This window comes from Halichoerus grypus, chromosome 1 (genome assembly GCF_964656455.1).
Source record: "Halichoerus grypus chromosome 1, mHalGry1.hap1.1, whole genome shotgun sequence".
Classification (NCBI taxonomy): domain Eukaryota; kingdom Metazoa; phylum Chordata; class Mammalia; order Carnivora; family Phocidae; genus Halichoerus; species Halichoerus grypus.
This window is the reverse complement of record NC_135712.1, coordinates 1,365,227-1,391,911: the sequence shown is the minus strand read 5'-3', so window position 1 is coordinate 1,391,911 and position 26,685 is coordinate 1,365,227. Positions and strand designations below refer to the sequence as shown.

The 26,685-nt window shown below is 61.2% G+C and overlaps 1 protein-coding gene and 1 long non-coding RNA gene across 6 annotated transcripts; one reads left to right on the top strand and one right to left on the bottom strand.

The window, feature by feature from the left end:
- Positions 1-691: 691 nt before the first annotated feature.
- On the bottom strand, positions 692-10,915 carry POFUT2 (protein O-fucosyltransferase 2). 3 transcript variants are annotated; one of them, XM_078065939.1, is made up of 9 exons: positions 10,736-10,915; positions 9,410-9,660; positions 7,243-7,346; positions 6,636-6,685; positions 4,926-4,992; positions 3,788-3,913; positions 2,891-3,071; positions 2,540-2,663; positions 692-1,858 (listed from the first exon to the last, which is right to left on the bottom strand). In XM_078065939.1, the coding sequence occupies exons 1-9, from the start codon at positions 10,867-10,869 to the stop codon at positions 1,705-1,707; spliced, it is 1,191 nt and encodes a 396-aa protein (XP_077922065.1). In that variant the 5' UTR covers positions 10,870-10,915; the 3' UTR covers positions 692-1,704. The 3 variants fall into 3 exon arrangements, 2 of the variants coding, with proteins under 2 accessions (XP_077922065.1, XP_035929154.1); XM_036073261.2 differs by having other exon boundaries at positions 6,636-6,746; positions 7,243-7,387; positions 10,736-10,913; XR_013445173.1 differs by having other exon boundaries at positions 1,720-1,858; positions 2,772-3,071; positions 6,636-6,746; positions 7,243-7,387.
- Positions 10,916-10,948: 33 nt separating this feature from the next.
- On the top strand, positions 10,949-18,194 carry LOC118523594 (uncharacterized). 3 transcript variants are annotated; one of them, XR_013445199.1, is made up of 4 exons: positions 10,949-11,050; positions 13,927-14,736; positions 15,419-16,181; positions 16,893-18,194. It is a non-coding gene; the product is annotated as an uncharacterized LOC118523594 (long non-coding RNA). The 3 variants fall into 3 exon arrangements; XR_013445193.1 differs by having other exon boundaries at positions 10,950-11,050; positions 15,441-16,181; XR_013445205.1 differs by having other exon boundaries at positions 10,951-11,050; positions 13,927-14,055.
- Positions 18,195-26,685: the final 8,491 nt, after the last annotated feature.

Below are 26,685 nucleotides of genomic sequence, written 5' to 3'. Positions count from 1 at the left end.
GAAGAGCCCGCCCGATGGTTCGCCTGCCACGCCGAGGCCAAGGTGGACGGCTCACGTGCTTCCTTCTTGCGCCCACGCTCCCCCCGCGTCCGCCCGCTGCTCCCCACCCCAGCCCCCCATGAAGCGCTGCAGCAGCCCAGTCCCCCTGGAGTCCTGCCCTCCCTGACAGCCCCCAACCCAGTCTCACCTGGACCCCGGCCTGCAGGCTGTCCGCCCCCTTCTCTGCTCCGTCCCTCCAGGGGGTCCCGCCCCCACCCGCCTGGGCCCCAGGAGACGCCCTCCGCCGCTCCCCGCAATTCTCCTCCCGGTGCTGGGCCGGCCACGGTCCCAGCAGCTTTGCCAGTTCGCCAGGCCTGCAGCCCCCGCCCCGCCCCCCACCACTGTGCGCCCCCTAACACGAATGGGGCACGCGGGCTGGTCCTTCCCGAGAACGGACCCAGGACGACCGGCCTCCCCGGTGCCTGACCCGCAGCTCTCCAGTGCCCAGCTCTTCCCAGCAAAGCCGGGCAGCGGAAGGACGGGAGACGGCACTCTCCCCGTCCCTGCCACCGCGGCCCGAGGGAGACCGAGTAGGACGAAGCAATCGTTTTCCTCGAAATGCAAAGTGAAGGTCACAGTCTGGACTGTTTGTAGTTTTCAGAAAGCCAGAAAAAAATTCAAGGGTGTAAAAAGACAATCTCTAGAATTCCAGTTTTCTAGAAAATGTATTTTATTAATAGTATTTGAAGGTACAAATGGGCAAAGAATAAATACTTCATTGTTTCCCCCGCACAGCCGTGAGTGACGTCACAGGACCCTAGGGCATTTGGGGTTGGTTTTCAAAGCTCAGGAAGGAGACACAGAAGCAGCCCCCGGGCTTTGGGCCGCGGCCCCTGCGGCTCACCCGGGGTGTCTGTGGGACGTTGGGGCTCCTGGTCAGGGGGGATGGGTGGTGGCCATGCCCGAGGCCCAGAAGGGGTTTCTGGGCAGCGGCATGAGCCCCGAGATCGGCAGTGCACTCCAAACCCTTCGGAGGCCTGAGTGACCGTGCTCCTGGCCCCCTCAGCCCACCGCGGGGCAGGACCCGGGGCGGCCGACCCCAACGCCACCACGGCGCTCACCAGCGACCAGCCCACAGCGCCTCAGCCAGCCGCGGGGGCTCCCCTCCGTGCGAACCCAGCGAAGCCTGAAAAGCTGCCGAGGAACCTTCCGGCATCTGAGCCGGGGAGGAGAGAGAGCACTTCACCGGCCCCCACAGGCCTCAGCCCCAGTTCTGCGAGGCGGCGGCGGTTCGCCTTCCTGGCAACTTGTTGGGGGCCTCCCGCAGGTCAAAGGGCAGAAGGAGCAGTACCAACAGGCTGAAACCGCAGCAGGTCCACGGGCACGGCCCTCGCTGCCGGGCACCCTCCAGACCCGGCCGCTGAAACGAGCCCCGCACCTCCTCACGTCACACCGACTTGCCAGCAGCGGAGGCCCAGGCTCAGACCCCACGTGACACGCAGCCAGCGTCCCGGGCAGCCGACGGTGGGGGAAACACCGAGAACGGACACGCACCGTGGCTCACGTGGCCGTGGGCTGCGACTGTGACCCTAAAGAGTGAGGGTGGGGCGGCCTTGCCCACCAGCAGGGCAGGCGCGACCCCGAGGCCACACGTGTGCTCAGAGGGAGACCACGAGCCAGTGCGTGTAGTGTCCAGGGCGCGGGGCCCACAAGCGGCCGGCCGGCTCAGTAGGCGACCCTCCAGTGCGTGGGCTGCTCACACGCTACCTCCCGGTCCCCGCAGAAGCGGTTGTATGTCGTCCGGGGGTCGAGCCCGAGGATCTCTCTCTCCTCGTGGATCCGGAAAGAAAACGTGGAGACCGAGGTACCGATGAAGAACCTGACAAGCAAACCAGGGGACACAAGAGCCGCTTGAAGGAGCCCAGCGCCCGACCCCTGCGGCAGGTGGGGGGAAGGGAGGTAGTGCCCGCAGGTCCTGCACGGCGGTGACTCGAGAACGCTGCCGGATTCCGGCTGTTTGGGGCTCGGGGGGGGGCGGTTGCTGAGATCCCAGGGCAGAGAGGTCACCCCGCCCCACGTGCTCAGAGGAGAGGGCCCCCAGCCTACAGCCTGCACGCACGGGCCCCGTGCTTCTGGGGATCCTGCAGACGCGGGGAAACCGGCAACTCTACTCTTAGCCTCCACCCCACTTGAAGCGTGCGGGCCTCCTCCCAGCCCCGGCCCCCGCTCTCCTCCGGGACGGGCGGGCCTCCCGGGACGACGCTGCACACGGAGCTCGCGCTGACCGGCTTTCGAGAGACCCTGGGCATGTTCTGCAGGGACACGTGAGCTGGAGGCCGTCGCCGGGCCCGGGGGAGCGAGACCCTGGGTGGGGTCCCTCCCCCGCTACGGGGAGGGAAAGGGGAGGCCCGGACCAAGTCTGACGGCGGCCCCGGGGAGTACGCCTGCAGGCGACGAGCAGACCGTTGCAATGGCGCTCCGGGTCAGCCTAGCCAACGCGGACCAGCCGCCACGGAGGGGGACAGAAAACGGGGGGGCCCGCGGCGGCCGGCAGAGGCACCTGGCGTGCGCGCAGATCCACTGGTCGATGATGGCCACGCCGCCGTCCCTGTAGAGCTCCAGCTCCTCCCACGTGGGCTCGAACCTCACCATCTCGGGCAACAGCTTCCTCAGCTCCTCGTGCTCTGCAAAGCGAGGGAGAGCCGATGACCGGGGGCCGCGGTGCCCACGGGACGCACGCTCGGCCACGCGCCGGCTCTGCGGGCTCAGCGGCTAAGGTCAGGGGCACGGACACAGGATCCGGCGCTGCCTCCCGGCCACACGGCGCTCGCAGCTGCACCTGGGCCCGCCCAGGACGTGACAGGGCTCGGCGGACGGGTCGGCAGACGGGGGCAGAGCCGGAGCCGCGTACCCGTCCTGACGGCGTCCGTGGCCACAAACACCTTGTCCAGCTGGTGGGTCTTCATGAGGCTGCGGATCTTCTTCACGGCCCCGTCCAGACTGGGCACGTCCTCTCTGTGGCCCCAGATGAAATCCTTTCTCCTCAGGTGAACTGCGAGGTACGGGCCCCCCAGCGAGGAGCCCAGCACGACCTGGCAGAGGAGGACCGGGAGCCACTGGCACTCGGGACGCCGGGGGACATGGGCCCCCACACGGGCTCCCACACGGCAGCGCCCCGCCCGCGGGCCTGTCTCGGGGACTCGGGGACTCTGGGCACCGGATGTCTTTCTAAGACCATGAACTGGCTAATCACACAGACCCTTTATCGGAGTGAAATCAAGTAAATACAACTCTAGAAAACATATGCACATTAGATTAAAAAATCCACCCATAACTGCATTTTCTCAGGAAACACTATCCGAACGCCCTAAAAACCGGGGCTGGGACGTCTCGCCGCTCCGCTGGAAGGCGCCCAGGGGACAAGCGCCCGGGGGAGCGCTGTGCCACCCCGCTGTACCGGAAACACCGAGAAACAACGCCTGCGGGGAAAGCAGCGTATTCTTTGTTGAAATTAAGTTATGTGAAAACCAAACCCTCAGAAGAAACTTTCTGCGGCTCCCGCGCCACAGGGCAGACACGCCGACGGGAGTCCGGGTCTGCCGCCCTTTTACTCTCAGATTGGCGGCTGCCGCTGGAACCTGCCACGGTCTCCCGGCTCGCCGAGGAGGAAACGGACCCGAGCTGTCGCCCTGAGCTTGTGTGGGGACAAGGGGACTCTCCTGGTGGGCGTCCACAGCTGCCCTGGGACGGGCTTGGCATCTGAGGGGTCACGTGCGCATCCTCGAGTGAGAACAAGTGGGGGCGCTACCTTCATCTTGGTCCAGTCCTCCTCGAAGGGGATCCTGTCGGCCTCGTCCGTGGAGTTCAGGTACTTGCTTCTGAACTCGTCTCCCACGGCCCGCAGGTGCTTGGCGAACACCATGCTCCGCCGGGTCTGAGGGGCGCAGAAAGCCGCGCTGCTGAGTGCCCCGCCGACCCCCAAGCAGGGGCCCTGGAGCCCCGCCCGCCTCCCCAGAGCAGCCCGAGACTCCGACAGGGATGCCGAGGACGACGACCCGGCACTCTCGGAGGTCAGATGAGGACGGGCTCCTGAGAGTCTGGTAGCGACAGGTCATCGACCAGCACGAGGCCAGACGGTGAGCAGCGTCTACCAGGACCGTCCCCAGACGCGGAGCTTGTGATGCTGGGACAGCCCCTTGCTGGAGGGACCCGGCTCTGGTTAAGAGCCCATGGCTAGCAGGAGGGAGTCACCGCCCTCCCAGCTGGCGGGGGGACCACGATGCTGGTGAGAGGCGCAGAACCACGTGGGCAGTGATCACAAGGCCCCGCCGTGCTTCGGGAATGACCCGCTCAAGAGACACCCAGGTCACGTGTCCAGGGAGCAGGGGTCTCTCCCGGGTCCTCCCGACAGGTGCCTCACCTCTGCCCACCCCAGCTGCCCATGGGAGCTCCACGCCCCTCGGACAGGGCAGACCCCCAAAGCAGTGACAGCTGCAGAGGGGGCGTGAGGCCCATTCCTCAGGCTTCTGCCCGACCCACAGCGCCAGACGTGCGCTCGCCCCTGGGACGCACCGCTAACCGGCAGCGTGGGGCGTGGAGCTTACAAGATGCAAACTGCGTGTTTTTAGAAGTAAAAAACTCTTTCTTTCAATAATCAGTTTCCATAAATAACAAACCTATCACCTGACACGCAAACATGCCAACCACGTGGAGCCCGCGCTGCTGCCCCGGGGCTGCCCCAAAGTGCAGAGCTGTGGTTCCCGCCGCCCCCCCAGCGCCCCCCCCGCCGCACCCCCCAGCTCCCCCCACCGCACCCCCCAGCTCCCCCTCCCTGCTGCACCCCCCTCCACGCTGGCGGTCAGCAAACGCCGACCGTCTAACAGACGTTCACAGATGCGCCCCGAGCAGCGCTGTGGGGACCTCGGGAGGCGCCGGCGGGCACTCACGTTCCAGTACTCCTTCCCCCCGTAGTGGTCGTGCAGGAGGTTCTCGGCTCTGTCCAACATCACCGACCTGTTTTCAAACAAGACAGAAAGCATTTAATCTCAAAGTGCTTCTATCGGCCTGCTCCAGAGCACATTGCGAACAAAGCTGAGAGCCGCCCAGGCGCACGTGGGCCCGGTGCTGGGGCCCCTCGGGGAGGCGGCTGCCAGTCTCCGCACACACTCCCGACGGGGGCTGCAAGTTCCTAAGGGACTCTCAGCATCGGGGGGGTGTCTCTCCTGTCCCAGCCACTGAACTGGGGTCACCAAGCCCCCCACGACTACTGATGCAAGAAAGAAAACACAATGAAGCAAACGAGCAAGATGGCCCCAGCAGCATACAGAGAAAGCCCCAGACGGAGCTCCCAGCACACAGACATGGTCCAGTTCTGGAAGATCTGTGACTTTGTGGACTCACAGCCCAAGGGCAAAACCACACCAGGAGGGACACCTCGATCCCGTTTGCAAACAATCACCCGAATGAACTTAGCATGTCTGCGTTTCTCAAGGCTCAAGCTCGCACCTCCGTCGGGGAGCACTCAACTCCTTCCCTGCAAAGCGAGGGCCAAGACAGGCCCCTTCCTGGGGCGATCAAACAGCCCGAAGCATCAAAGCGTGCAGAGAGGACACCCCAGCAGGGGCCGTGTCCACTCAGGCCAGGAGGATGCAGGGGCACGAGTCTGGGGGAGGCGCACGGCCTCCTGCTCTGTCCCCGTCCCCGTGTCCTGAGTGGGACGGGGCGCCGGGGGGGGATGGCTCAGGCAGGTCACAGCTGCCCCCCTGACCACTCCGAGGTCCAGCTTCGAGGCGGCTGAGCATGAGAGCTACCTGCGGAAGCGAGAGCAGGTGGGATCCGGGACGGGCTGGGGGTTGTGGTGGGCCACCTCCATACCCTCCCGGGCCTGCCCTCACCCTGCTTCGGCCACACCTGGGCAATCACCCGGGCAGGTGAACTAAGATCAGGTTGGTGCTCCCTTCCCAGTCCGGCCTGTGCCCTCACTGCCCTCCTGCCCCCAGGACCCCACACACCTGCGGCGCCATCACCTCGGACAGGGCCCCGGGGCCATCCAGGTGTGCACCAGACTCCTCCGCCCACCAGCAGCGGGACGAGAGACCCGGGCCGATGAGTTCCCGCTGGGCAGGGGCTGAGCAACACCGCGTGAAGCCGCACTCGCCGCACAGACCCCCGAGCACGGGGACAGCCGCCCTAAACCCGGGCTCTCCCCAGGGACATATGCAGCCTCCTCCTCGGTCTCTGTCCCCATGTCCCCGTCCCGGGCTCTCCCCAGGGACATATGCAGCCTCCTCCTCGGTCTCTGTCCCCATGTCCCCGTCTCGGGCTCTCCCCAGGGGCATATGCAGCCTCCTCCTCGGTCTCTGTCCCCATGTCCCCGTCTCGGGCTCTCCCCAGGGACATATGCAGCCTCCTCCTCGGTCTCTGTCCCCATGTCCCCGTCCCGGGCTCTCCCCAGGGGCACGCGGCCTCCTGCTCTCTCCCAGTCCCGCCTCACCGTGGCCCAGGTGTGGGGTGGGGACGAGGTCTACCTCTCCCGTGCCCCCCACACGGGCCCCGGCAAGGAGGGTTCCGACGCCAGGCCAGCACGTGCGCACACACACGCACACACACACACACACAAATGCGCGCGCACGCTCCTTCACTGGCCGGGCACTCACCTCGCTGACGTGTTTCGCAGCAGGACAGGCGCCATGATGGAAGCTGATCCCTGAACGGACAAACAGGAGACGTTCAAAGCTCTCGTCTCTTCATAACCCCAAAACCATCCTCTGGAAAACAAGGGCCCAGCGCCTCCATTAGTCTGTTCCGCACGCGCAACAAGTAAACGCGGACGCACAGGGCACGGCCTCGTGTGACAAGGCAGCCGCTTCTCTCAGGGCAAGCCGACTGCCCGTGCCGCCAGCTAGTGACGTCCTGGTGACAACTCGGACAGAAGCCACGCTCTCATCTGACCTGAGGGGACCAGCGGAGCTGCTCTGGGGACCCTGGGCAGCGGCGAGCGCAGAGCCGGGCAGCGGGCGGACAGGACAGAGACGAGCTCCGCGCTCGCGCTCGCACAGTAACGGCCCTGGAAACGGCCGCGGCCCTCCCACGGGCTCCCGGAGCACAGGGTTTCCAGAACCCAATTATTCTGGTGCTTTGTCCACAGCCCCTCCACGGGGAGGTCTTCTGAGGGCAACCAGTCTGGGCGACCAGACCGCCCCGTGCAAACGCACCGCGGCCCGCGCCCCCGCCGCCCCCCCCAGGCCCCCCCCGCGGCCGCACCTGTAGTACTCGTGCTTGTCCGGGGAGTAGAGCAGCGGGGCGAGGCACGGCCGCTCGTCCACCTTCTCTTCCCAGGTGCCCTCTTTCCACCCTTCCGCGTAACTCTGCAGGACATAAACCTGGTCGATGAAGGGCCCGCCGGATTCTGGAAGAGGCCAAGAACGACCGTGTGACAAGAACCAGAAGCTGATGCACAGGCACAGAGAGACCGTTACTTCGTTTAATGCCACCCTCCTCCCTGCAGGACCGCAGAGAGCTCACGGAAGCAGGCACAGGACAGAACGAGTGGCATCAGGGCACGAGGTCCTGAAAGGCAGAGACGGACTGCCCGGGGGTGCTGGAGCTTGTCCGGGCCCTGCTGCTCCCAGGGGCTCCTCACTCCCACCTCTTCCAGCAGCTGCCCTGCCCTCGGCCCCCCAATCCTCACGACAGCCACAGGCCCCACGTGCTCTGTCTTCCCCGCTGCCCCGCAAGCACATGCCCCCTTCCCTGCATGGACCAGCCTCGCGGGCACTGCTCCCTTCAGGGCTCACCCCTGAACCCTGTGAGGCCATTCAAACCGCACCTCCCTGGTGCCACAGGGCCTTCCTGGCCACAGCCTCCCACCCCCAACAGCCCGTACCCCTTCCCACTCTCATTTTCTCCGTGCCACCCCTCCCCGTCTGGGTACTTCTGTCACTTGGTTTCTGCCTCCCCGCTCCCCACAGGAGCTCCAGGAGACCAAGAGTCTGTGTCCGTCCCACCCACTGCACCCACCCCACCTAGAACCTGCCGGCCACGTCCACAGTGCTTAACGAAGATGCGTTCCAACAGAGTCCAGTCACAAGAGAGCTGCATCAAGTGCAAGTCTGGTGTCTTTTCCACATTCCCCCCCGCCCCCCGTTCAGGGGCTGCACTGCTGGTGGGGCCTGGTCCCAGAGCTCCAGAGCCCTTCTCGCAGGGAGGGTGAGATGCCCGGCGCCCTGCTGCACATGTCCTGGAAGCCCGTCCCAGGACAGGCACCCTTCCCTCTCCGCCCGTAGGGGAGACAGCTGAGCAAAGTCGAGGCTGGCTGGGCAGGTGAAGGCCACGCGGGTCTGCCTGCCCCGCCTGCCCCGCAGCACGTCACCCAGGACGCCCCATCTTCCTGCCCCCGCTGCCCCGCTGGTGGCTACAGGCTTGAGGCTTCAAGAGCAGGAGGAGAGGACCAGCCTCCCCACCCAGCGCACCCAGTGTCCCCCACTGAGCACCACCTCACATGGCTGAGGCTCAGTCCTGGCCTTGTGTCTGCCTGTCAGGAAACCTGCTGGCCACAGCCCTGCACGGAGGTGAAGGGCAGTTTCTCTGGGAGGCTCCATGACCCGTGGTTCAGACCAAGGCTGAGGCTGATTCCCAGACTAAGTCAGACTAAGCACCCAGCGACATCTCTCGTCTTGGGTCACAGAAGGATGTATTCCAAGACTGCTTTTTACAGGTCTCAGAGTTTGCTTCTTCCCCATAGACGAAAATACCAGGAGATACCTATATCGTTCCATCCCGCAGCGTTCACAGGACTGACCCCGCCACAGAAACGTCCCAAAGTGACAGGGACTAAGGCGCAGCGAGAGCAGAACATGAAAAATGAAGACGTGGCAGCTGCAGTCCTGAGCTCTGCGGGTCCGCACGCGGCCGGAGCTCAGCATCGCGTCGGCGCCTCCCTCTTCCAGGCTGATGGGGCAGCAAAAACGTGTCACTGCCTTTTAAGCTTATGTCTTCTAAAGAAAGCAATGCTGAACTCTGAACACCCTTGTTCTAAGAAAATCTTCAACTTCTCTCTCTTTAAAAAAATTAAATAGACGGAGCAGGACCGAGTGGAACGGGACGCACTATGACGAGTCTTGGCCAGCACTGAGTGAGGCATCGTGAGGTCGACGCCAAGGGCAGGGTGCCTTCCCTCGGAGACGTGGGGCCTTCTCTGCACAAGAGCACATCCTGCTGGGCGCAGGCCCGGCCTCCGCCAGCGGCCTTCCCACCACAGCCGCGAGCACCCTCCGCCGGCTCACCAGCTGCCCCAGATTTCAGAGGCAAAGGGGGCCCGCGGCTCACACAATTCAGATCACTGGGAGCTGGAGGTGGGAAACAAGCGGGGCCCCCACGCCGATCAAGTGTCACCACGGCAGGGCTGACACAGCCGCGACCGCTGCCTCACCTGCAATGAACTGCTCGTACTCTATGACCGGGATGTTTCTGTTGAGACTCGGAAGGTCAAAGAAGTCGGCCCAGGGAATCCGGACCTGGTGAACGTCAGGGCTCTGCCAGTGATAGAGGCGGCCCCACGGAGGAAGCACCAGCACCCACTCCTCAGCCTTAAGCAGCGTCTTCAGGAGGGAGGCGACGCGGATGTAGACGTCCCTGCGGAGGTTGAAGCCCTCTGGGGGGTTGACGTCATACAGGAGGTACCTGGCGGGGAGGGGCGGGACAGCGGGGCTGCAGCGCAGAGGCGCCCCGATGCTTACGGTGCAGACTCTGGGCTCTCCAGGGGCAAAGAGGAGGCAGCTGCCAGCCCGTTTCTATACAGCCCATCACTCACCAAGCCCATGAGGAGGCCGAGCACACATCTGAGCACCTGCTGGATGACTAGCAACCATCCACCGAGACCGGCAGAGTCCCAGCCACGAGAGCCTGAGAATCAGCCTTCCAACGTGCTCAAACGTTTCCGTCTCCCCACACCCTTACACTCTTAACAACTACCGAAGACCCTGTAAGACTGTTGTCTATGTGGGTTGCATCCATAATTCCGGCGTTAGAAGTTAAAATAACAACTTTAAAATGCATGTATTAATTCACTTAAAATACCAATAAGAGGCCATTACGTCGTTACTCTGAATATTTTTTAAATGAAATATAAGTATACTTTTCTAAACAAAAATAGTTAGAAGAACGGCAATGTTTGTAGTTTCTGTAACTCTTCTTTTCATACCCGCTTCTGCACTCAACGCGCTGTGCTATCACAGGTCAGACGGCCTCCACAAAACCGCCTGGGCCCCCCATCTCCCCCAGACCGCCGACACGCAGGAGGGGACCCTGTGCCATCCCTACGCGTCAGCGCTTAGTGCGGGGTCTGTTCTGTGCCAAACGCTCAGGAACGGCCGCACGGCAGACACCTGATTCCCGCCCCTGAGGCCCGTCTAGGGAACGTCCCCCAGCCGCGTGCAGCCGGACAAGGCTGAGCTCTCCGAGGACCATCTCCGAGCCAGGGCAAGGCCCCGCGTCGTCTAACAGCGGCCCCCGGGCCTGCCCCTCCAGGCTGACCCCACAGCCAGCCCTTCCTGGGGGCTCCGGGAGGCCGCAGCAGCCCAGGGTGAGCCCTGCTCGCGGCGCAGGCCGGAACGCCGGCGGGGGTAAGGGGGTGCGGGCGACGCAGGCTCCGCCCCGTCCCCGGCCCGCGGTCCCCGGGCCAGATCGCCGGATCCCGGCCCCCCGACCACAGGTGGCCCCCGCAGGAGCCCCGCCCAAGGCGCGGACGCCCTTTTACCGTCTGCGGGACGCCGCCCCCGACAGGATGTCGGCCGCCGACTGGCCGGGCCAGAACTCCTCGCCCGAGGCCGAGGCCGGCGGCCAGGACGCCGCTTGGATCAGCACCAGGAAGACGACGCCGAGCGCCGCCATGGCCCTGGGCGGCCACGCACTTCCGGCGACCGCGCTCCGCCCCGGAAGCGCCCGCCCCCCCCCGAACGAGTCTCCTGAAGCCACGGCAACGCCACGCATGCGTCTTGCGTCATTCCGAGGCTGGGCGTCTACCAGGCCGAAGATGCTGGCAGGCGCGTCCGGAGCGCGGACGTCCTCTCTTGTGAGCCGCGCCAGGTGGAGGCCGGGCAGGTGCCGGGCCTGGGGGCGGGGCTGGCCTGGGGCGGAGCCAGAGGGCCGGGGCGGGACCTGTGGGCGGGACCTTGTGGGCCGTGGGGCGGGGTCGGGCCTGTGGGCGGGGCCTGTGGGCTGCACGCGGTGAGGCGGGGCCGGGTCTGTAGGCGAAGCCGGAGGGCCGGGGGCGGGGCTGGGCCGGGGGCGGGGCCTGTGGGGCTGCGCGGGGGGGTGGGGGTAGGGCCGGGCCTGTGGGTGGAGCCAGAGGACCGGGGGCGGGGCCTGGGGGCCGTGTGGAGTGGGGCGGGGCCGGGCCTGTGGGAGGAGCCAGAGGGGCGGGGGCGGGGCTGGCCTGGGGGCTGGGGCCGCGCCGAGTGGAGCGCAGGCCCAGGTGGGCTTTGCCAGCTGCGGCGCGGCGCGGGTCTCAGCCTCCGCTCCGCGGCCCGCGGGCAGCCCTCGGGCTTTGGGGCGGGCAAGCCGCAGGACTGACCCGAGGCTCGCACAGCTGGCCAGGTGTGGCACGCGAGCCGCAGACCCGCCAGGCCCGGGGATTTCCGAGAAGACAAGGTGTCTCCTATGGGGGGGAGGGGGTGTCTGTGGAAGACCGCAGTGCGAGGGCGCCCCCTGTGCCCGAGGGGCACAGGACATTGGAGGGGATGGGGTGGGAGCTGAATGTGGAGGAGCTGGGACTTGGGGTCAGCGGGTGAGCGGGTCCTGTGCCCCACTCCTGGGCAGCCCAGGTCTGCTCCTCCCTCCCCGTGCCAGGTTCTGCGGCAGAGGCGGCAGGGGTCCCCTCAGGAAGCTCAGTCCAGTGGGGGGGGCCTTGCTTCCCTGCCCCTCACTGCCACCCCTTCCTTCCCCAGCACCGCCCCCCCGCCCCAGGAACTCCCCGCACGGGGCACTGGCTCTGTTAGAGGTGCTTGACTCCTGGGGGCTCCTGCCCTAGGGGGACCGTTTGGGTGACTGGAGTCTTCCTAGTTCCTGGCTTGAAGGGCACCCTCGCCTTCCCAGGGGGAGGGCGGGCCTCAGCCTGTGCCCAGCAGTGAAGGGACCCCGAGGAGGGCAGTGAGGGAAGACGGAGTGCTGGAAACGTCCACACCCCGGCCCCTGTCCTGGGACCACCGGGTCTCCAGGCTTCTTCTCGCATGCAGTTGGTGTCTTTATTGTTCAAGCCACTTTGAGCTGGAGGTGTCTAGACCAGGTGTGTTTGCCAGCTGTCCCTCGGCATGCGGAGCGCACACCGTCCCCTCCAGGTCCTGCTCTCCTCCAGGAGGGGCCGGCAGCACGTACCCTTCGTCCTCCGGACCTACCCTACAGCCCTCGTGCCTGGGGCTGGATTCTTGGTCTTTTATGTCTCTTAGTAAAGCCATCCCAAAACATATTCCTAAGAGTGTGTATCATGAGTTTTCAGTCCCAGAAACAGAAAGCATGAAGTGGGGGCCCGTCTGCCGCCCCCAGAGTCAACGCTGGCACCTCCTACCACGCTTACTGCATCCATCCTGTTCTTCTTGTGTTGCCTGTACTGTTTTAGAGTAAATGACTTTGACAATGACATCGACTTGTTCTATTTGAAATATTTCCATATGTATCTGAGAAATAGGACATTTTCTCACACAGCCACAATATCATTAATTCACCTAAAAATGTACTAATTATGCTATAACATCATCAAGTACACTGTCCACATGCATGGGGCCCTGGTTGTTTCAGAATGCCCTTTATTATAACAGATTTGCTCAAATCAGGATCAGGGTTCTCCGGGGAAACTGAACAATAGAACATCTATTGATATATATGAGGAGATGGATTACAGGGATTGGCTCAGTGGGATGTGGAGGCCTGAGGCCCCATGATCTCTGTCTGCAAGCTGGAGGCCCAGGAAAGCGGGTGGTGTTAGTCCAAGTCCAAAGGCCCAAGAACCAGGAGCTCCATTGTCTGAGTGCAGGACAAGACGGATGTCCCAGCTCAAGAAGGGGGAGAGAATTCACTCTTCTTCCTTCTTTTTGTTCTATCTGGGCCCTCAGTGGGTTGGGTGAGGCCCACCCATCTTGGGAAGGGTGATCTTCTTTATTCTGTCTACCAATTCGAATGCTACTGTCTTCCAGAAGCTTCTTCACAGACACACCCAGAAATGGATGTTTTACTAGCTCTGTGGGCACCCTTAGCCCCGGCAAGCTGACACATAAAATTAACCACCACAGGCTCCTTGTCTTAATTGGCCACCTGGCCACCTGGCAGGTGTCCACCTGGCCACCCCCCTTCCCCCTCCCTCCTCTCCTCTCCCCTCCCCTGTCCCCCCTCCCTTTTCCTCCCCTCCTTCCTCCCATCCCCTCTCCCCTCCTGCATTTGCTGATTAACCCCTGGATTATGTTCCTTAACAGGAATGACCCAGGAGAGGTTTGAGTCTTTCATTCAGAGAAAAAAGAAATCTTTGTAAAAAAAAAAAATAATAACCGAATTCCTTCTTCCCCTGCACAACAGGAATCATACTTAAGGTTTCCTGCCTCAGTGTGAAGTCGCAACCACTCACATCGTCGTCCCCCCCCCCCCCCCCGACACACACACACAACAGAGTCCACTGGAGGGGACTTTGCCACAAGAGGGCAAGAGAGGCCTTTGACAGCAGGGATGGGAGCCCGGGGCAGAGGGAAGGGGCTGGGGAAGGGCAAACCTGGAGCACGCATGGCCAGGCCATGTCTCTCCTGCCCTAAGAGCAGAGAGCAACTCCCACCCAAGGCCCCTCCAGCTCCCCCCCAAGGATGAGCCACAGGAGCCACCCCGGAGGGGGAGAAGGAGAAGGAAGCCCTTTGACCTGGGGTCCAGCAGGTGTGGTGTGTGAGTCCCGGGGTCTCATCTCTCCCACAGGTCTCAGAAGATCCCAGCCCTGAGGTGGTGGGGACGTGGAGACCAGAGTCTCTGAAGAGGAACCTAGAGATTCTTCTGGAAGCTGGGATTCCATGGGGAGGCCCTGCCAGAGCCAGGGAAGGAGTGGGGGTAAGGGGCAGCTTTAGGGCCACCTGGACCCACCTTGGGTCAGCAGAAACAACCTGGGGAGGGCAGGCAGGGGGACGCCAGCTGAGACCCATCCGAACCCTTCACCTGGAGACGTTGGCGGCAGACGGGCTGGGGAGACAGTTGGTGGAAGTGGGTGTGGGTAGGGACGGGGCGAGAAGCACGCTGAGGAGTGGTTCTCCTGGGGGGCACAGACACCCCAGTTCACGCAGTTCTCGCACCCTGGGTGCCCTGCTTTTCAGTGTGCAGAGTGAATTACCAAGATCCATGTGCAAGAAGGTTCTGGACTAGTGCAGAGCTCCACCTCCTTGCTCGTCACAGTGCCCTGGCCACAACGTCCTGCTTTTGTCCCCAGAAATGCACAGGGGAGCTGACTGCTAAGTGAGTCACCTCGAGTGAGAGCAGGGGACTTCCGCTTAGGCCATGAGCCACAAGGATTTTTTAACAGGAGCATCTGGGGGCTGCCTGCCCTCAAGGGACAGCCCAAGTGCTCTTGGGACCCAGGCCACCAAGTGACCAAGACGTGAAGGCATGCTGATTCCTGCGGTCAGCACGTGGGTCCAGCTTCCCCACGTGGCCTGCCCACAGTGGGACCCACCATCTCGGGTGGTGGCTGACCAGGACCTGCAGAAGGACCAGGCTGGGGAGTCCCAGGGGTCCACAGTGAGAGTGCTATGTGGCCCCTATGACCATGCGGGCCACCTCCCCTGAGGCAGAACCACAGCCTTTCCCCTGGGGGTGCACAGGGTACCTGACTCTGGTCCTGCTGCCCGGAACACATCCCTGCAGCCTCTTGTAGGGGAAACCACCGATCTCCTCACAAATAGGTCGTGTGGGATGTGGAAGCCCTAGGGTGGGGGCCGCTCGTGGGGATGCTGGACCCTGGAGCCTGAAAGCTCCCTGGTGCGGGGGTCCCAGGCTGACCTGTGCATGGGGTGTAAGGGCCTCGACCCTCTCCGAGGATTGAGGGGAAGCTAGACTTACAGTCAAAAGTTAGCTCCCACGAGGCCAGTGGGGTCCACAGTTCAGGAAAACAAAACTTGGCCTGCCCCAAGGCAGGTGATGCAGAATGTCCTTTAAAATGCTCTGGGTCCCTAATTTGTGGCTCCTTGTCTGTGCCTTCAGGGGTGGGTTTTCTGCTGGGGGTGAGCCTGGCAAGCATCTGCCCTCCTCCGCGAGCCGGGTCCCCGGAGGCTGTGGGAAGATGTGTGAGTGTGAGCGGGGGTGGGAGGCGGGGGGCAGGGCCACGGGTGGGGGGCCAGGACTGTGGGAATGGCCCACAGCCTTTCTGGAATCAAAACACTGGCAAATGTCAAAAAGTGCGTAGTTTGTTTTACTGAAACAGGCTGCTTATTTATGTTTGGAAGGCCTGGTTCAAGGACTCATCTTGGCCCTTCTCAGATGATAGCGTCAACGGAAACACACACAGATGGTGGGGTCTGGGGGCTCCTCGGAATGCAGCGCAGAGCAGGAATCCGTGCCGGCTGCAGAGGACCCCACCCACGGAGCCCCGGGGTGACAAGTCCGCGTGACGCTGCCTTCTTGGTTTGGAGCTCTAGATCTGGCCACGGTTGTGAATTCTTCCAGCAAGTTCCAGACCTGCAGAGAGTGGATCCAGCCCAGGAGAACCTGGGAGGGGGTGGGGTGTCCTTAAACCCCGGGCTCCGTCAGCCCCCCCAGCCCCCAGGGAGCTGTGGACTCAGGCTCGTCCCCGCTGCTGTGCCCACTGCTGCCCTCGCTGGCCCCCCTCAGCCCAGAGGGTGTGGCTGATGCTGTCCTCTGCGTCCCGGTGACCACCCCATACCCTCCAGTGTGTCCCCTCCTGTGGGCTTCCCTCCTCAGTCAGGGGGTGTCTCCGCTCCCTGGCCTCCTCTCTGCCCCTTTCGGAAGGTCCAGGCTCCTGTTGCTCAACCAAGTGGTAAGAAACACACCACCAAGGTGGGAGCGGCCCACGCATCGCTGGGCTCCGTGGAAGGCAGAGCCGGCGAGGGCACGGAGGCTGGTGGGCTGTGACGTCGTCCTTGCCAGAGGCAGAGCTGAAGGACGCAGCATCGTTCCTGAGCAAGGGATCCTGTCCCCCCTGGCATGAAACGCTCCCGTCATCATCTGTTAAGTTCCCACAAGTGTTTGGTTCTGTCTCTGGCCTTTGGGTCCTGACCCACGGACCGACTTGTCCATTTCTGCCCGGGCCACTGTTCATTCATTAGGATGGCTTTATAGCAAGCCCTTCTGCATCCTTTTAAACATGCCTGTCAGCTGGTCCTGCACATTTTCTCTTTCATATGACGTCAGAAGCAGTGGTAACAGACCTATCCTGTTGGGAATCTTACGGGGATTGCACTGAGTGTGGGCACAGTTAGGAACATTGCTGTTGACGTGACACGGAGCCCTGCTCAGGAATGGGTCTCTCAACTTATATAGAACTTTGGGAAGTTTTCTCGTTTTCTTTTATGTCAGATCTATTCATCCTTGGTTTACTCCTAGGTTTTATTGCTGTCCCAAATGGCACACTTTTCCCCATAAATGTTATGATTATATATTGTTGTTTTAATGAATATTATTATTTTTATATATTGACCTTAAAATTGGCCACTTGTAATTCTAATGGTTTGCCATTGATTTTCCAGTTTGGATTTTCCTAGTCAAATAGTCCTATCAGTATGCAATTAATTGTAGTTTATCTCTGCCTTTAGTATTTATAAATCATATATTTCCTTATATTATTCCATTTGTTAGGAGTCAGATATAAAATCAGTCATCTTCCTTTTGTTTCTTTTCTTTTTTAAGATTTTATTTATTTACTTATTCATTTATTTCAGAGATAGGAAGAGAGAGAGAGAGCACGAGTGAGGGGAGGCAGAGGAAGAAGGACAAGCAGACTGTGCTGAGCGCGGAGCCGGATGTGGGGCTCGATCCCACGACCCTGAGATCAGGACCTGAGCCAAAATCAAGGGCCAGAGACACTCAACCGACCGAGCTGCCAGGCGCCCCTTTCTCTTGTTTCTGACTTTAATGTGAATGGTTCCAGTGCAGGGTCTGCAAGCTTTGGCTCGGGGGTCAACTCCAGCCCACATGGCCTCTTTTCCTAAATAAAGTTCTGCCGGCCCGCAGCCACTCCTGTCATTTACGTAGACTGTAATGGCCCCAGGCCACGACAGTGGCGGTGAAATCCTCAAAGATTTGCTATGTGACCTTTCACGCAAGTTTGCTGACCCCCACTCTAGTATTCGTTCAACGAGTGTTAGGGTTGGGGACTTTTCCCACTATTCTTTGCTCCCTAAAGATCTCATGGTTGTATGTGCTCGAAATTCCGTAATGGATATTCAGTTCTACCACATGGTTTTTGGGGAACTGACCATCTTTTGAGATGATGAAGGATTTGCCTCTTTAATCTCTTAATGTAATGCATCGTACTAACGGATTTTGTGACGTTGACTCATGTTGCATTCCTGAGATGAACTTGCCCCTGATGTATTGGATTCTGTTTGTTGGTGCTTTTATTTAGGGTGTTGTGCACCTACTATAAATCATGTGTCCCTAATATAAGTAATACGTCCCTATCAGTGTGCGTGTGTGTGTGATCCCCACCACTGGTTTTTGACTAACTATATGGACCGAATTGTGACGCTTTTGTCTTCCTGTGCTTGGGAGCAAGTAACTCTTGGTAACAATTCAAGTGTATCCAGTTCTTTCTAAGCAAACAGTTGTATCTATTTCATGTGAGTCAAGTCTAAACCTACAAACCGACCCTGTGAATTAGGTACTGTTTTCATGTTCATTTGACAGATGAGGAAGCCGAGGCACGGAGCGTGTGAGTCACCCGCCCGAGGTCACACCCTGCTGGTGAGACGTGAAGACAGGATTTGAACCCAGCAGCTGGTCTCCCAAGCCCACGTTCCTAAGTGCAGGTTATTCCTTAAAGTTCGTGGATTTACCACAAAACTGCCTGCGTGTGGGGCCTCTTTAAGGATAAACCTTTGGCTGTTTTTTTCCTGCTCCCGGGCCATTGGACTAATTAGATCTCCTATTTCTACCTGAGTCGCTTTGTACTTGGAAAATGTATTTCCCGAGAAAATCACCCATGTAATCTAGCTTTTAAAATGTATTGCTATGAACTGGAACATGATCGTTTCATGATTTTAAAAATCCTCTCCTTCTCTTTCCTCCTTTCTCCCTTTGTTCTGGGGGACAGTCTGTGGCCGGCGTGGCCCTCTGTCCCCTCCTCTGGCTGAGCCGGAAGCAGGGGTGGGCGGGGGCTGAGCTGCAGGCACTATGCGCTCGGTGGGCCATTAGCCACGTTGCTTGTATCCCAGGGATTCGCTCAGAGCTTGGTTTTCACACAACCAATCGAGACTGTGTCGGACGGCACAGAAGATCATCGGCACAGAGTTACTGAACGCCGAAGGATGAGGACACAGATGCATTTTCGAGAATAACCCATCTACAGTTCCGTGAAACGTCCCCTTCTCTGAGTTTCGTTAATTGCTGGGAATGTGCTGGGGAAGGTGCTTATCACCAGAGGCCCATAACAAAGTTACATCCTAACACCAGCTCAAAATCTGGGAACATCTAGTTCGGTGGGTGGTGAACAAGGTCTCCGGGGATGGAAGTGGGGCCTGCGGTCCGCGGGCAGAGTGCCTGAGGCGGATGCGGTTTGCCGGCCTGCCCTGTGGGCCCGCTTCCTGCTGGAGGGTACCGGGGCTTCCCGAAGCTGTGGGCACCGCGAGGGAGGTGGGGCCGTAATCCGAGTGCTTCTCAGTGGGAACTTTCTACACCGCATAGTCATGTCTGGGCAAATATTTCCAGAGGGGCTTAGAGTCAGAGCCCCAAATAGCACCTGAGGACATGGATGGGATGCTGGGGTGATTTCACAACGAATGGAGTTTGTGTCAAGTGTGGAATATCGAATACACAGCAAGTCAAGCCAAGGCGTGTGGAGGCTTGCCGAGTGCCCAGCTGGACACGGGTGGTGGTCTTCGGAGCCTCTTCAGACCCCTTGGAGGTGGGCACCCGCCTCCACGTGTTGGGGGCTCCTTGGGCTCCAACCGCAAGACTGCTTCTGGATTTCAGAGGCAAACGGCCAGTGTGGGGGCGACAAATGGGATCTGGGGTCGCCCCATGCTCTCATCCTCAGTATCTCTGTGTGTCTGTCCCCTTCCTCCCTCTGTCTCTGTCTCGAGCGCCCACCCCAGTCCAGGGCCTCATGCTCCAGGCTGCAGAGAAAGGTGCACGTTTTCTGAATATAGGAAGTTTCCGGAGGTCGAGGTCTGGAACCCAGACTCCTCAGAGGCCTGGATCCAGGCTTTTTACTAACTCCGTTGCCACCCACTGACCTTCCTGGGCCTCACAGCCCCTCAGAATGAGGACAGACTGGATCTGGGAGAGAGTTCCCACAGCTGGTCTGTCCGTCCAAATCCCTGGAGCCATTTGAGAATAATCCCATGAAGCCTGCAGGGCTGGAATGTCCACCATCTAGCAGGACAGTGTCTGCAAACCACAACTTCCTATCTACATCTCACGGAATTGGGAAAGCCTGGAGCATGAGAACCTCAGAAAAACCCTTCTGAAAGCTCGCAGGCGCTGGGGGATGGTCAGCGCCCTGGGAACCTTCTCTGGCCTGGAATTCGCCCCCACCCCCAGCATCTAACTTGCCCCCGTTTCCCCAGAGGGGCCCCTTGAGACTCTGCCGTCAGCCCCTCTTGCTGGCCCTTCCCTCTCTGTCAGGCCCGGTCCCCCCCGGCTACTGTCCTCACCTCCTCACCCCCTCCCCAGGGAGCCTCTGGCCCTGAATGCCCCCCACCCCCATCTTGCAGCTGATGGCCCTAGAGAATCTCAGAACAGCTGGTGAGGACAGCGAGGGCCCGCCTGGGGCCACTGAGCACCCTCGCCCCGTCCCAGACGCCCCAATACCCCCTCCTTGGGTCCCTCATTTGCTGCCCCCTCTCTGCTGTTGGCCCCGCTAGCTCGCGCACACTCCGGTCGCTTCTCATCCTGAGCCGGGTGAACAGCAAGAAGGCGCTTTGCCCCCTCCCCTCCGCCCCCACACCTGGCCCTGGTTGTCCCCTCTGCTCTCCAGCCTGCTCCCAACCCACCACGCCCGCCCTGGACAGTCAGCGGCCACCTCCATCTCCTGTGAGTCCATCCACCCCAAACGTGTTAGGTTTTGTTTGACTTGGGGGAGGGGTCCCTCACACGGGGCTCCTTCCCCCACCCAGTGCACAGCTCACAGCAACCTGGGACCCACCTGCAGTATGAGACCCTTGCCTCAGCCCTGGTCCTGGGCCCACTGCGCTCGCCGGCCGCCCAGGGTCCCCACGCCCAGCCTCCCAGACTGCAGCGTCTGCGTCTTCGGGGCAAACGCTGACCTAACGTATGGCTTTCCCTGGGTCCTGGGGGGCTCGGCTCCCACAGGGACCAAGAGCCAGAGGTGAGGTCGGGTCCTGACCCGCCTCTCTGTGCAGCTTTAGGCAAGTTGTACCCCTTCGGCAGGAATAGCTCCCCCTCCCTGACACCAGGACGTTGGGCCTAGCCGGCAGGCCCCAACCTGGGGCTGCAGATGGGGTTGGCTCCCTGTCCGCCTGTGGGCCTCGGGGACACGGCTGTCCCAGCTTCAGGGACAGGCTCTGTCTACTCTTCTCTGGGACCTGCTGGCCCCGAGTGGCCATTAGTGCCGTCAGGACGTGGTGTGAGTGCTGCCTGGGGCTGGCCCCGACGCTCTGAGTCACGGGGTCAGCCAAGCACCCAGGGGCCACGGTGCTGGCTTGGCCCGAGGAGCCAGGCTCCTCTCAGCAGCCCCAGAGCTGTGACCCCGCGTGGCTGGGCAGCTCAGACCTGCCAAGGAAGCCACGGCCTAGCAGCGTCCAGCTCCCGTTCCGGCCACCGGGTGTACCTGTGCCGTCTGGGGCCAAGGAGAGGGGACATGTGCTCGGGGACGGGGGAGGGGATGCGACCGACCCCGGAGGGAGTGGGGGCAGAGGTGGGGATTTGGGATTTCTCCAGGAATGCTAATGAAGCCTAGTAGCCCACCCAGTATTTACTTGGCGATCCTGGAGTTTTAAAGTCCAGCCTCACACCAGCCGTGCACACGGCAGGACGGACTGAGAAAGTGTTTCCAGGTGCTTTGATCCCAAATCTGTGCCAGAGCATCCACCCTCCCACTCAGAGAAGTGGCTCAGCCTCGGCCAGGCGCCATGATGGGACTCTGGGGACTGTCCCTGAGTGCTGGCCTCACACCCTGGAGCGTGGACAGGCCCCTCCGGCCGGTCTCGAGGGAAACAGTTATCACCCCAATCAGAGATGCGCAGACGGAGCGGAGCCTGCCTGGCCAGAGCCAGATGTACCCTCCGCCTTCCAGAGGCAAGTGGGGAATCCATCAGCGTCTGCTGCGCAGAGTCTGGAGGCTAGATGGCTTTTCCTGACATTCCTGTAATCCCGAAGCAGCCCCCGAACAGCTCATGTCCCTGGGCCTGGCCGGCAGACGTGGGGGAGGCCGGCGGCTGTCTGCCCAGCGCTCCGTGCCCAGCCGCAGGCCGGCTCCACAAGCTCCCACGAACGGGCGCGCGGAGAGGGCCGGGCCCAGCCTGCCACGGCCTGACCCGCAAACGGCTGGCGGCACCGTGGGCAACAGGGCGCGGAGCGACGGGCTCAGCCCAGAGCCGCACGTCTGGGCGTGACTCTGACTCTGCCCGTCGCCGTGACGGGGGGCCGTGTCACCCAACTTCTCGGGGCCCCAGTGCTTCTCATCCCCGAAGCGGGAGGAGGCGGTGGTGCCTCCCTCGTGGTGTTCTCGGGGAGCAGGCATGAAGTCACGGGGCGCCCCCACAGACGCTGGCATTTAGGGGCGCACAGAGGTCCCATGTTGGCATCCAGCCTGGGAAGGCCGAATCTCGAGCGCTCCCTTCCTCCGTGTTCCTGGCATCCCGGAGCCCCTGCAAAGATCCGCCCGTTGTCGGGCGCCAGGAAGGCTGCGGCAGCTGGGGAGCAGCAAGGGGCAAGGGGGCAGTGCCCGTCCGAAGCAACATGTCACCCCAGGGCCACCCAGCCCCGCCACGGCAGCACCGTGCGGCAAGACCGGGGTGGCGGGGCTCGGGAGCGGGCCTGCGCAGACGAAGTAATGTTGAACGACAGCCCTGCGGGCAGGACTTGAGGGGATCCCGGGTCTCCCCTAGATCTGTGTGCCGAGGGCACATGTCGAAACCCTGACCCCTGCACCGAAGAACGTGGCTGTATTTGGAGGTATGGTCTTTAAAGAGGTGATTAAATCAGATGAGATCACTGGTGTGAGCCCTGCTCAGCCCAACAGCGTCCGTGTGGGAAGGAGAGATCAGGACGCAGACGGGCACAGAGGGGCCCCTCGGGGAGGAGAGGGCGTCGGCGACCCCCACCAGCACCGCCTTGTGGGCCGTCCAGCCTTCAGGGCCGTGAGGAACAGTGCCGCTGTTTGAGACACCGGATCCGGGCTTCCTGTTACGGCCGCCCAAGCTGACCAGCACAGATGTCGTATTTGGGTTTGCTAAGTGTTGACCTTGACCCTCGGCCACTGTACATTCAGCCAAAAATTGTGTGTGGCCACGTCGAAGGGGCTCCTGGGCACCTGTCCTGCCGCGGGTCCCGCCAGGGGCTGAGACAAGCGCTAGGCTTTTGCCTCAGTTTCCCTCTGAAGCTGTAACAACCCCTGGCGGCGCAGGTCTGAGAAATTGACGTGTACTCACCCATTTCGTTGTCCGTCCGAGCCGCACCCTGCACGCTGCGGGCGGGAAACTGAGGCAGGCAGAGATGTCAGGTCATCCAAGTGGTAAAGCCAATCCGGCGATCCTGCTCTACTTAAGCCAAAGGTGCTAGGAAATATTTGTTGAAATAAAGCCTGAATAAATAAATTTATCACCAAATTACCATCCGGGTGATGGAATCTGAGGGTCTGTGAAGTCGGTTACCATGCGTGTGAACAGTCCTGGTGGCCTTTCAGGCAGGGGCAGGGCTTGTGGGACGTGGCCCCAGCTCCCCCTCCGCCAGGCCCCCCAGCAGACCCCCACAGCCTTCCCGGCCCGGGGGGTCACCGTCTGCCCTCTGTGATGGTGCTTCCGAAGCCTGGACGCCACTGTGTCCCATGTGGCCCAGGACCTTCCCTTGTGGCCAGAGGCCTTCCCTGGGCCCACCATGACGAGGAGGCCGGGGACCCTGCTTTCTAGCGGGAAGCCGCCGTCGAGCTCACCCAAATATGGTGTGTTGAGAGCCTTGGGGGACCCCCAAATCCGGGGGGCCATCTCTCTCCTCGGGGGGCCTGGTTCCCAGCGCCCGGTCACTCCCGGCTGGTCCTCACGACCTGCTCCTCCTGACCCTGCACGGCAGGCCTGGACTCTCCCGTGGGCGGGGAGCTCCGCAGACGGCGCACCTGTTCTAGGCACTGCCGCCTCCCCCGTGGTGGATGCATGCGCTGCGGTCAATGTCAGGGTCTGTCTGCGGAGCGGAGGGGGGTTCCCTTGCTGCTGGCTCAGCTTGGCTGGATGGTTTCACTCACCCTCCCAGACACGGTCCCCGAGTGTCCCCGTGCTCCACTGGAACCTTCTGCGTGGGTGTCCAGGGACCTCTGCGTCCAGAAGTATGGCCGTGCGGCATCGTCCCCCCGGCCGCTGACCGTTGGCTTGCCCCACCTTCTGGGCGCTGGTGGAAGATGCCGGACGGCTGGGTCGGAGGCAAAGGACAGTTTATTAGGCATGGCTGGGACAGCAGCCAGGGAGTCATTGTTCTACGCTGTTCCCTGAGCACGACCCTACGGGGGCAGGGAGAGGGCCCGTGACACCCGCGTGTGCAGTGGGCGGCTGCCTCATGCAGAGAAGCAAGATCAGGGCTACGGACTCCTGTGGAAGGGGCCCTTCCCCTGCTGCCCCCGGACAGCCTTGAAAGGCTGCCAGTGTCACTCACGGGTCATGCAGAGCCCGAGAGGCTCGTGGCGCTGAGCAGACGTCCACAGCGTGGCGGCGTGGACGGTGGAACGGGCCCACGTCAGCCACAGCCGCACGCAGATTCCATGCAGGTAATCCCCCCCCATCACCCCAAACCCAACCAGAGCAGACGCGCTCGCGGTGCTCGGCCTCACCTGAGGATCAGGTCCAAACTGAGCTCCAGACCTTTCTAGCCGCACCCCCTCCATGCTCCTGGGGCCGCGGGGCTCCCGCCTCTCCACAGCGCCCCGGCCGCACTGCTCTGTACCCCAGCGAGGATGGGGGGCGGACGGCTTAGGAAAGAGCATGGACGTGGTCAGATCCATGCATCTTTACAAATTATGTGTGTGAGTACACGTGGGCATTGCTTATGCACACTTCCAGTTAAAAACTTAACTTTTCTGGGTCTCGCCCGTCACCAGCTCACGGCGGCTCGGTGGACGCAGGGGGCTCCCGAGCCATAGGCCAGCCGCAGCCTTGGTTCTCCTCAACAGGATGGGTGCGTTTCAGGTCCTGTCCATCCCAGCCTCTCCTCGGCTTTGGGGGGGCTGCATCACTTCTGCCCAGGCCCCCCACCCCACGCCCTCCCCCAGAGCGCCCCGTCTGAGGTCAGGGAGGAAGGTCGGCCAGGGCACGGCGGCCAGAGATTGAAAATCCTGCACAGGATGTTTTAAGTTTTGAACTTTCTTGGGGAGAGCACCAAAATTGACCAAGATTGTGTTTTCAACAAACATTTGAGAGGTTGAAAGTGCCCTGTTAAATGATCTTTTGCTTTCTTTTCTTTCTTTTTATTTTTTGAAAAATATTATTTGGGTATTTTGATCACAGAATACGTATTCATTTTAGAAAACTCCAATAAGCAGCCCATGGAAAATCAAAACCATAGACAATCCACACCCGAGAGATGGCAGTGACAGTTTGGGCACATCTCCCCAGGCTTGTGTGCAAGCAGATGTGTGTGTGCATCTGTGTCCACGTAGGTATGCACGGGTATGTGTTTGTGTGTGTACATGTATGCACGAGCATGTGTGCATGCATGTAGGTCCGTGTGCACTGCACGTGCGTGCAGGTCTGTGCGTGTGCACGCGTGTGGCCGTGTCTGCCTCTAGTGCTGTATGTCCCTGTGGCGAACGCACGCATCGACGGCACCTTGCACGTGCGGTCCTGTCACCTGGGCGGGCCACATCTCCCGAGCCCCGTCTTTCTAGGGAGGGCCTTTCTCTCTCTCAGTGATCTGTAAGAGCTCTTGCTTTTCCACATCTTGCAATTACGTTTCCACAGTTTCCCACTTTTTAAAAATTAAAAACAAGGCCCTTACGCTCCTAGTGATGTTGATTGGATTCATGGCCCGTATATTATAATTAAAATCCAGTGTGATAATTTGAACAGATTTGTCTATAAAATCCATTTATAGTAATTTTTGATATAGTGACGTTTTATTTGTACAAAGTCAGCTATATGACTTTTTGGTTTCCTTTTTGGTCTTAAGCTTAGAGACACGTTTTCCGCCACAAAGAGGGTTCACTGATAGTTTATTTCCGTCATGTGTCAGGTACACGGGACCCATGGGTGTCGTTAAAAAGCATCTTTATTTTTGTACTTCACTGCTCCTTGAGCGTTGTTCCAAGAGGACCGTTTTTCTCATGTTGCAGTTTGAAAACGAGGGCCAGGATCTGGAACTTTCCAGTCACTGTTAGTCCTGCGATTAATTCAAGATGCTTGTTTCAGGCCATCTGTCCCCAGGGAGCACACATCCTGTCTAGGACACAAACCCGCACTCGCTGGCGTGCAGACAGGCTCCTTGGCGCCCATTGCACCGGCTCCCAGATTCCCCCGGAGAGACTCAGGCCGGGTGCTCAGGACACCGACCGAGGGGTCACCTGTCAGACGGCACTGTCCCACCGGGAGCCCGAGTCATAGACTCGGCTTGGGTGGTAGCCATCCCTGAGGGCTGGGGCATGAATCTCAACCCCGGGTCATCTCCAGGGAGCCCGCTCACGGAGCCCTTGCCCCTAGCCATGCCTTTCCCAAGGGGCAGAGGGACAGGTGGGGGTCCAGCAGCCTGTTCTCGGCCTCTGCTGGGAAGATTCCTCCAAGGAGACCACGCAGGTGCAGCTTGGTGGCTCCTGACTGTGTCCCCGGGGCCACGGCCCACATGCCCAGTCGCACATCCCGTCACAATTACCACTGCGATCTGACTGAAAAATGTCACACTTTGGACTCCATGTGGAATTGATTCGGTTATTGGCAGAGACGGGAATCCCTTGTACCATATGTTTGTGGTCGGTGAGCTGGCGTCTCCGCTCCAGAGCGGCGGTGACAGCCTGGGGTCCCGGGAGAGATGTGGGGGCCCAGGCCGACCTGGCAGCAGGGCAGGGCAGGGGTGGGTGTGGTCAGGCATTATTCCTGACCCCCGAGGACGGCACGAGCAGCGGCCAGGCCGGGCGGCAGCAGGTGCAGACTCAGGAGCAGGGGCTGATGGGTGGTGGGGAGTCCTGCTAGGGGCTCGGCCGGGAGGAACCAGCCTCCGGGTTGGGGTCCCGAGTGGGAGGCACAGGGACAGTGGGGCACTGGCCGGTTGGGCTCTGCTCGGCGTGGTGGCCATGGCGCAGGTGGTGGGCAGGTGGACCGGGCCTATCACAGTGGACGTGACAGATGAGCACCCAGAATG

Excerpts from the sequence above, each read along its gene's own strand:
- POFUT2 (XM_036073261.2), bottom strand. The coding sequence starts at position 10,869 with ATGGCGGCGCTCGGCGTCGTCTTCCTGGTGCTGATCCAAGCGGCGTCC. Across the intron at positions 7,388-9,409 it reads GTACGAGCAGTTCATTGCAG|AATCCGGCGGGCCCTTCATC; the intron begins GTGAGGCAGCGG and ends GGCCTCTTCCAG. Across the intron at positions 6,747-7,242 it reads GACAAGCACGAGTACTACAG|AGGATGGTTTTGGGGTTATG; the intron begins GTGCGGCCGCGG and ends CTTGTTTTCCAG.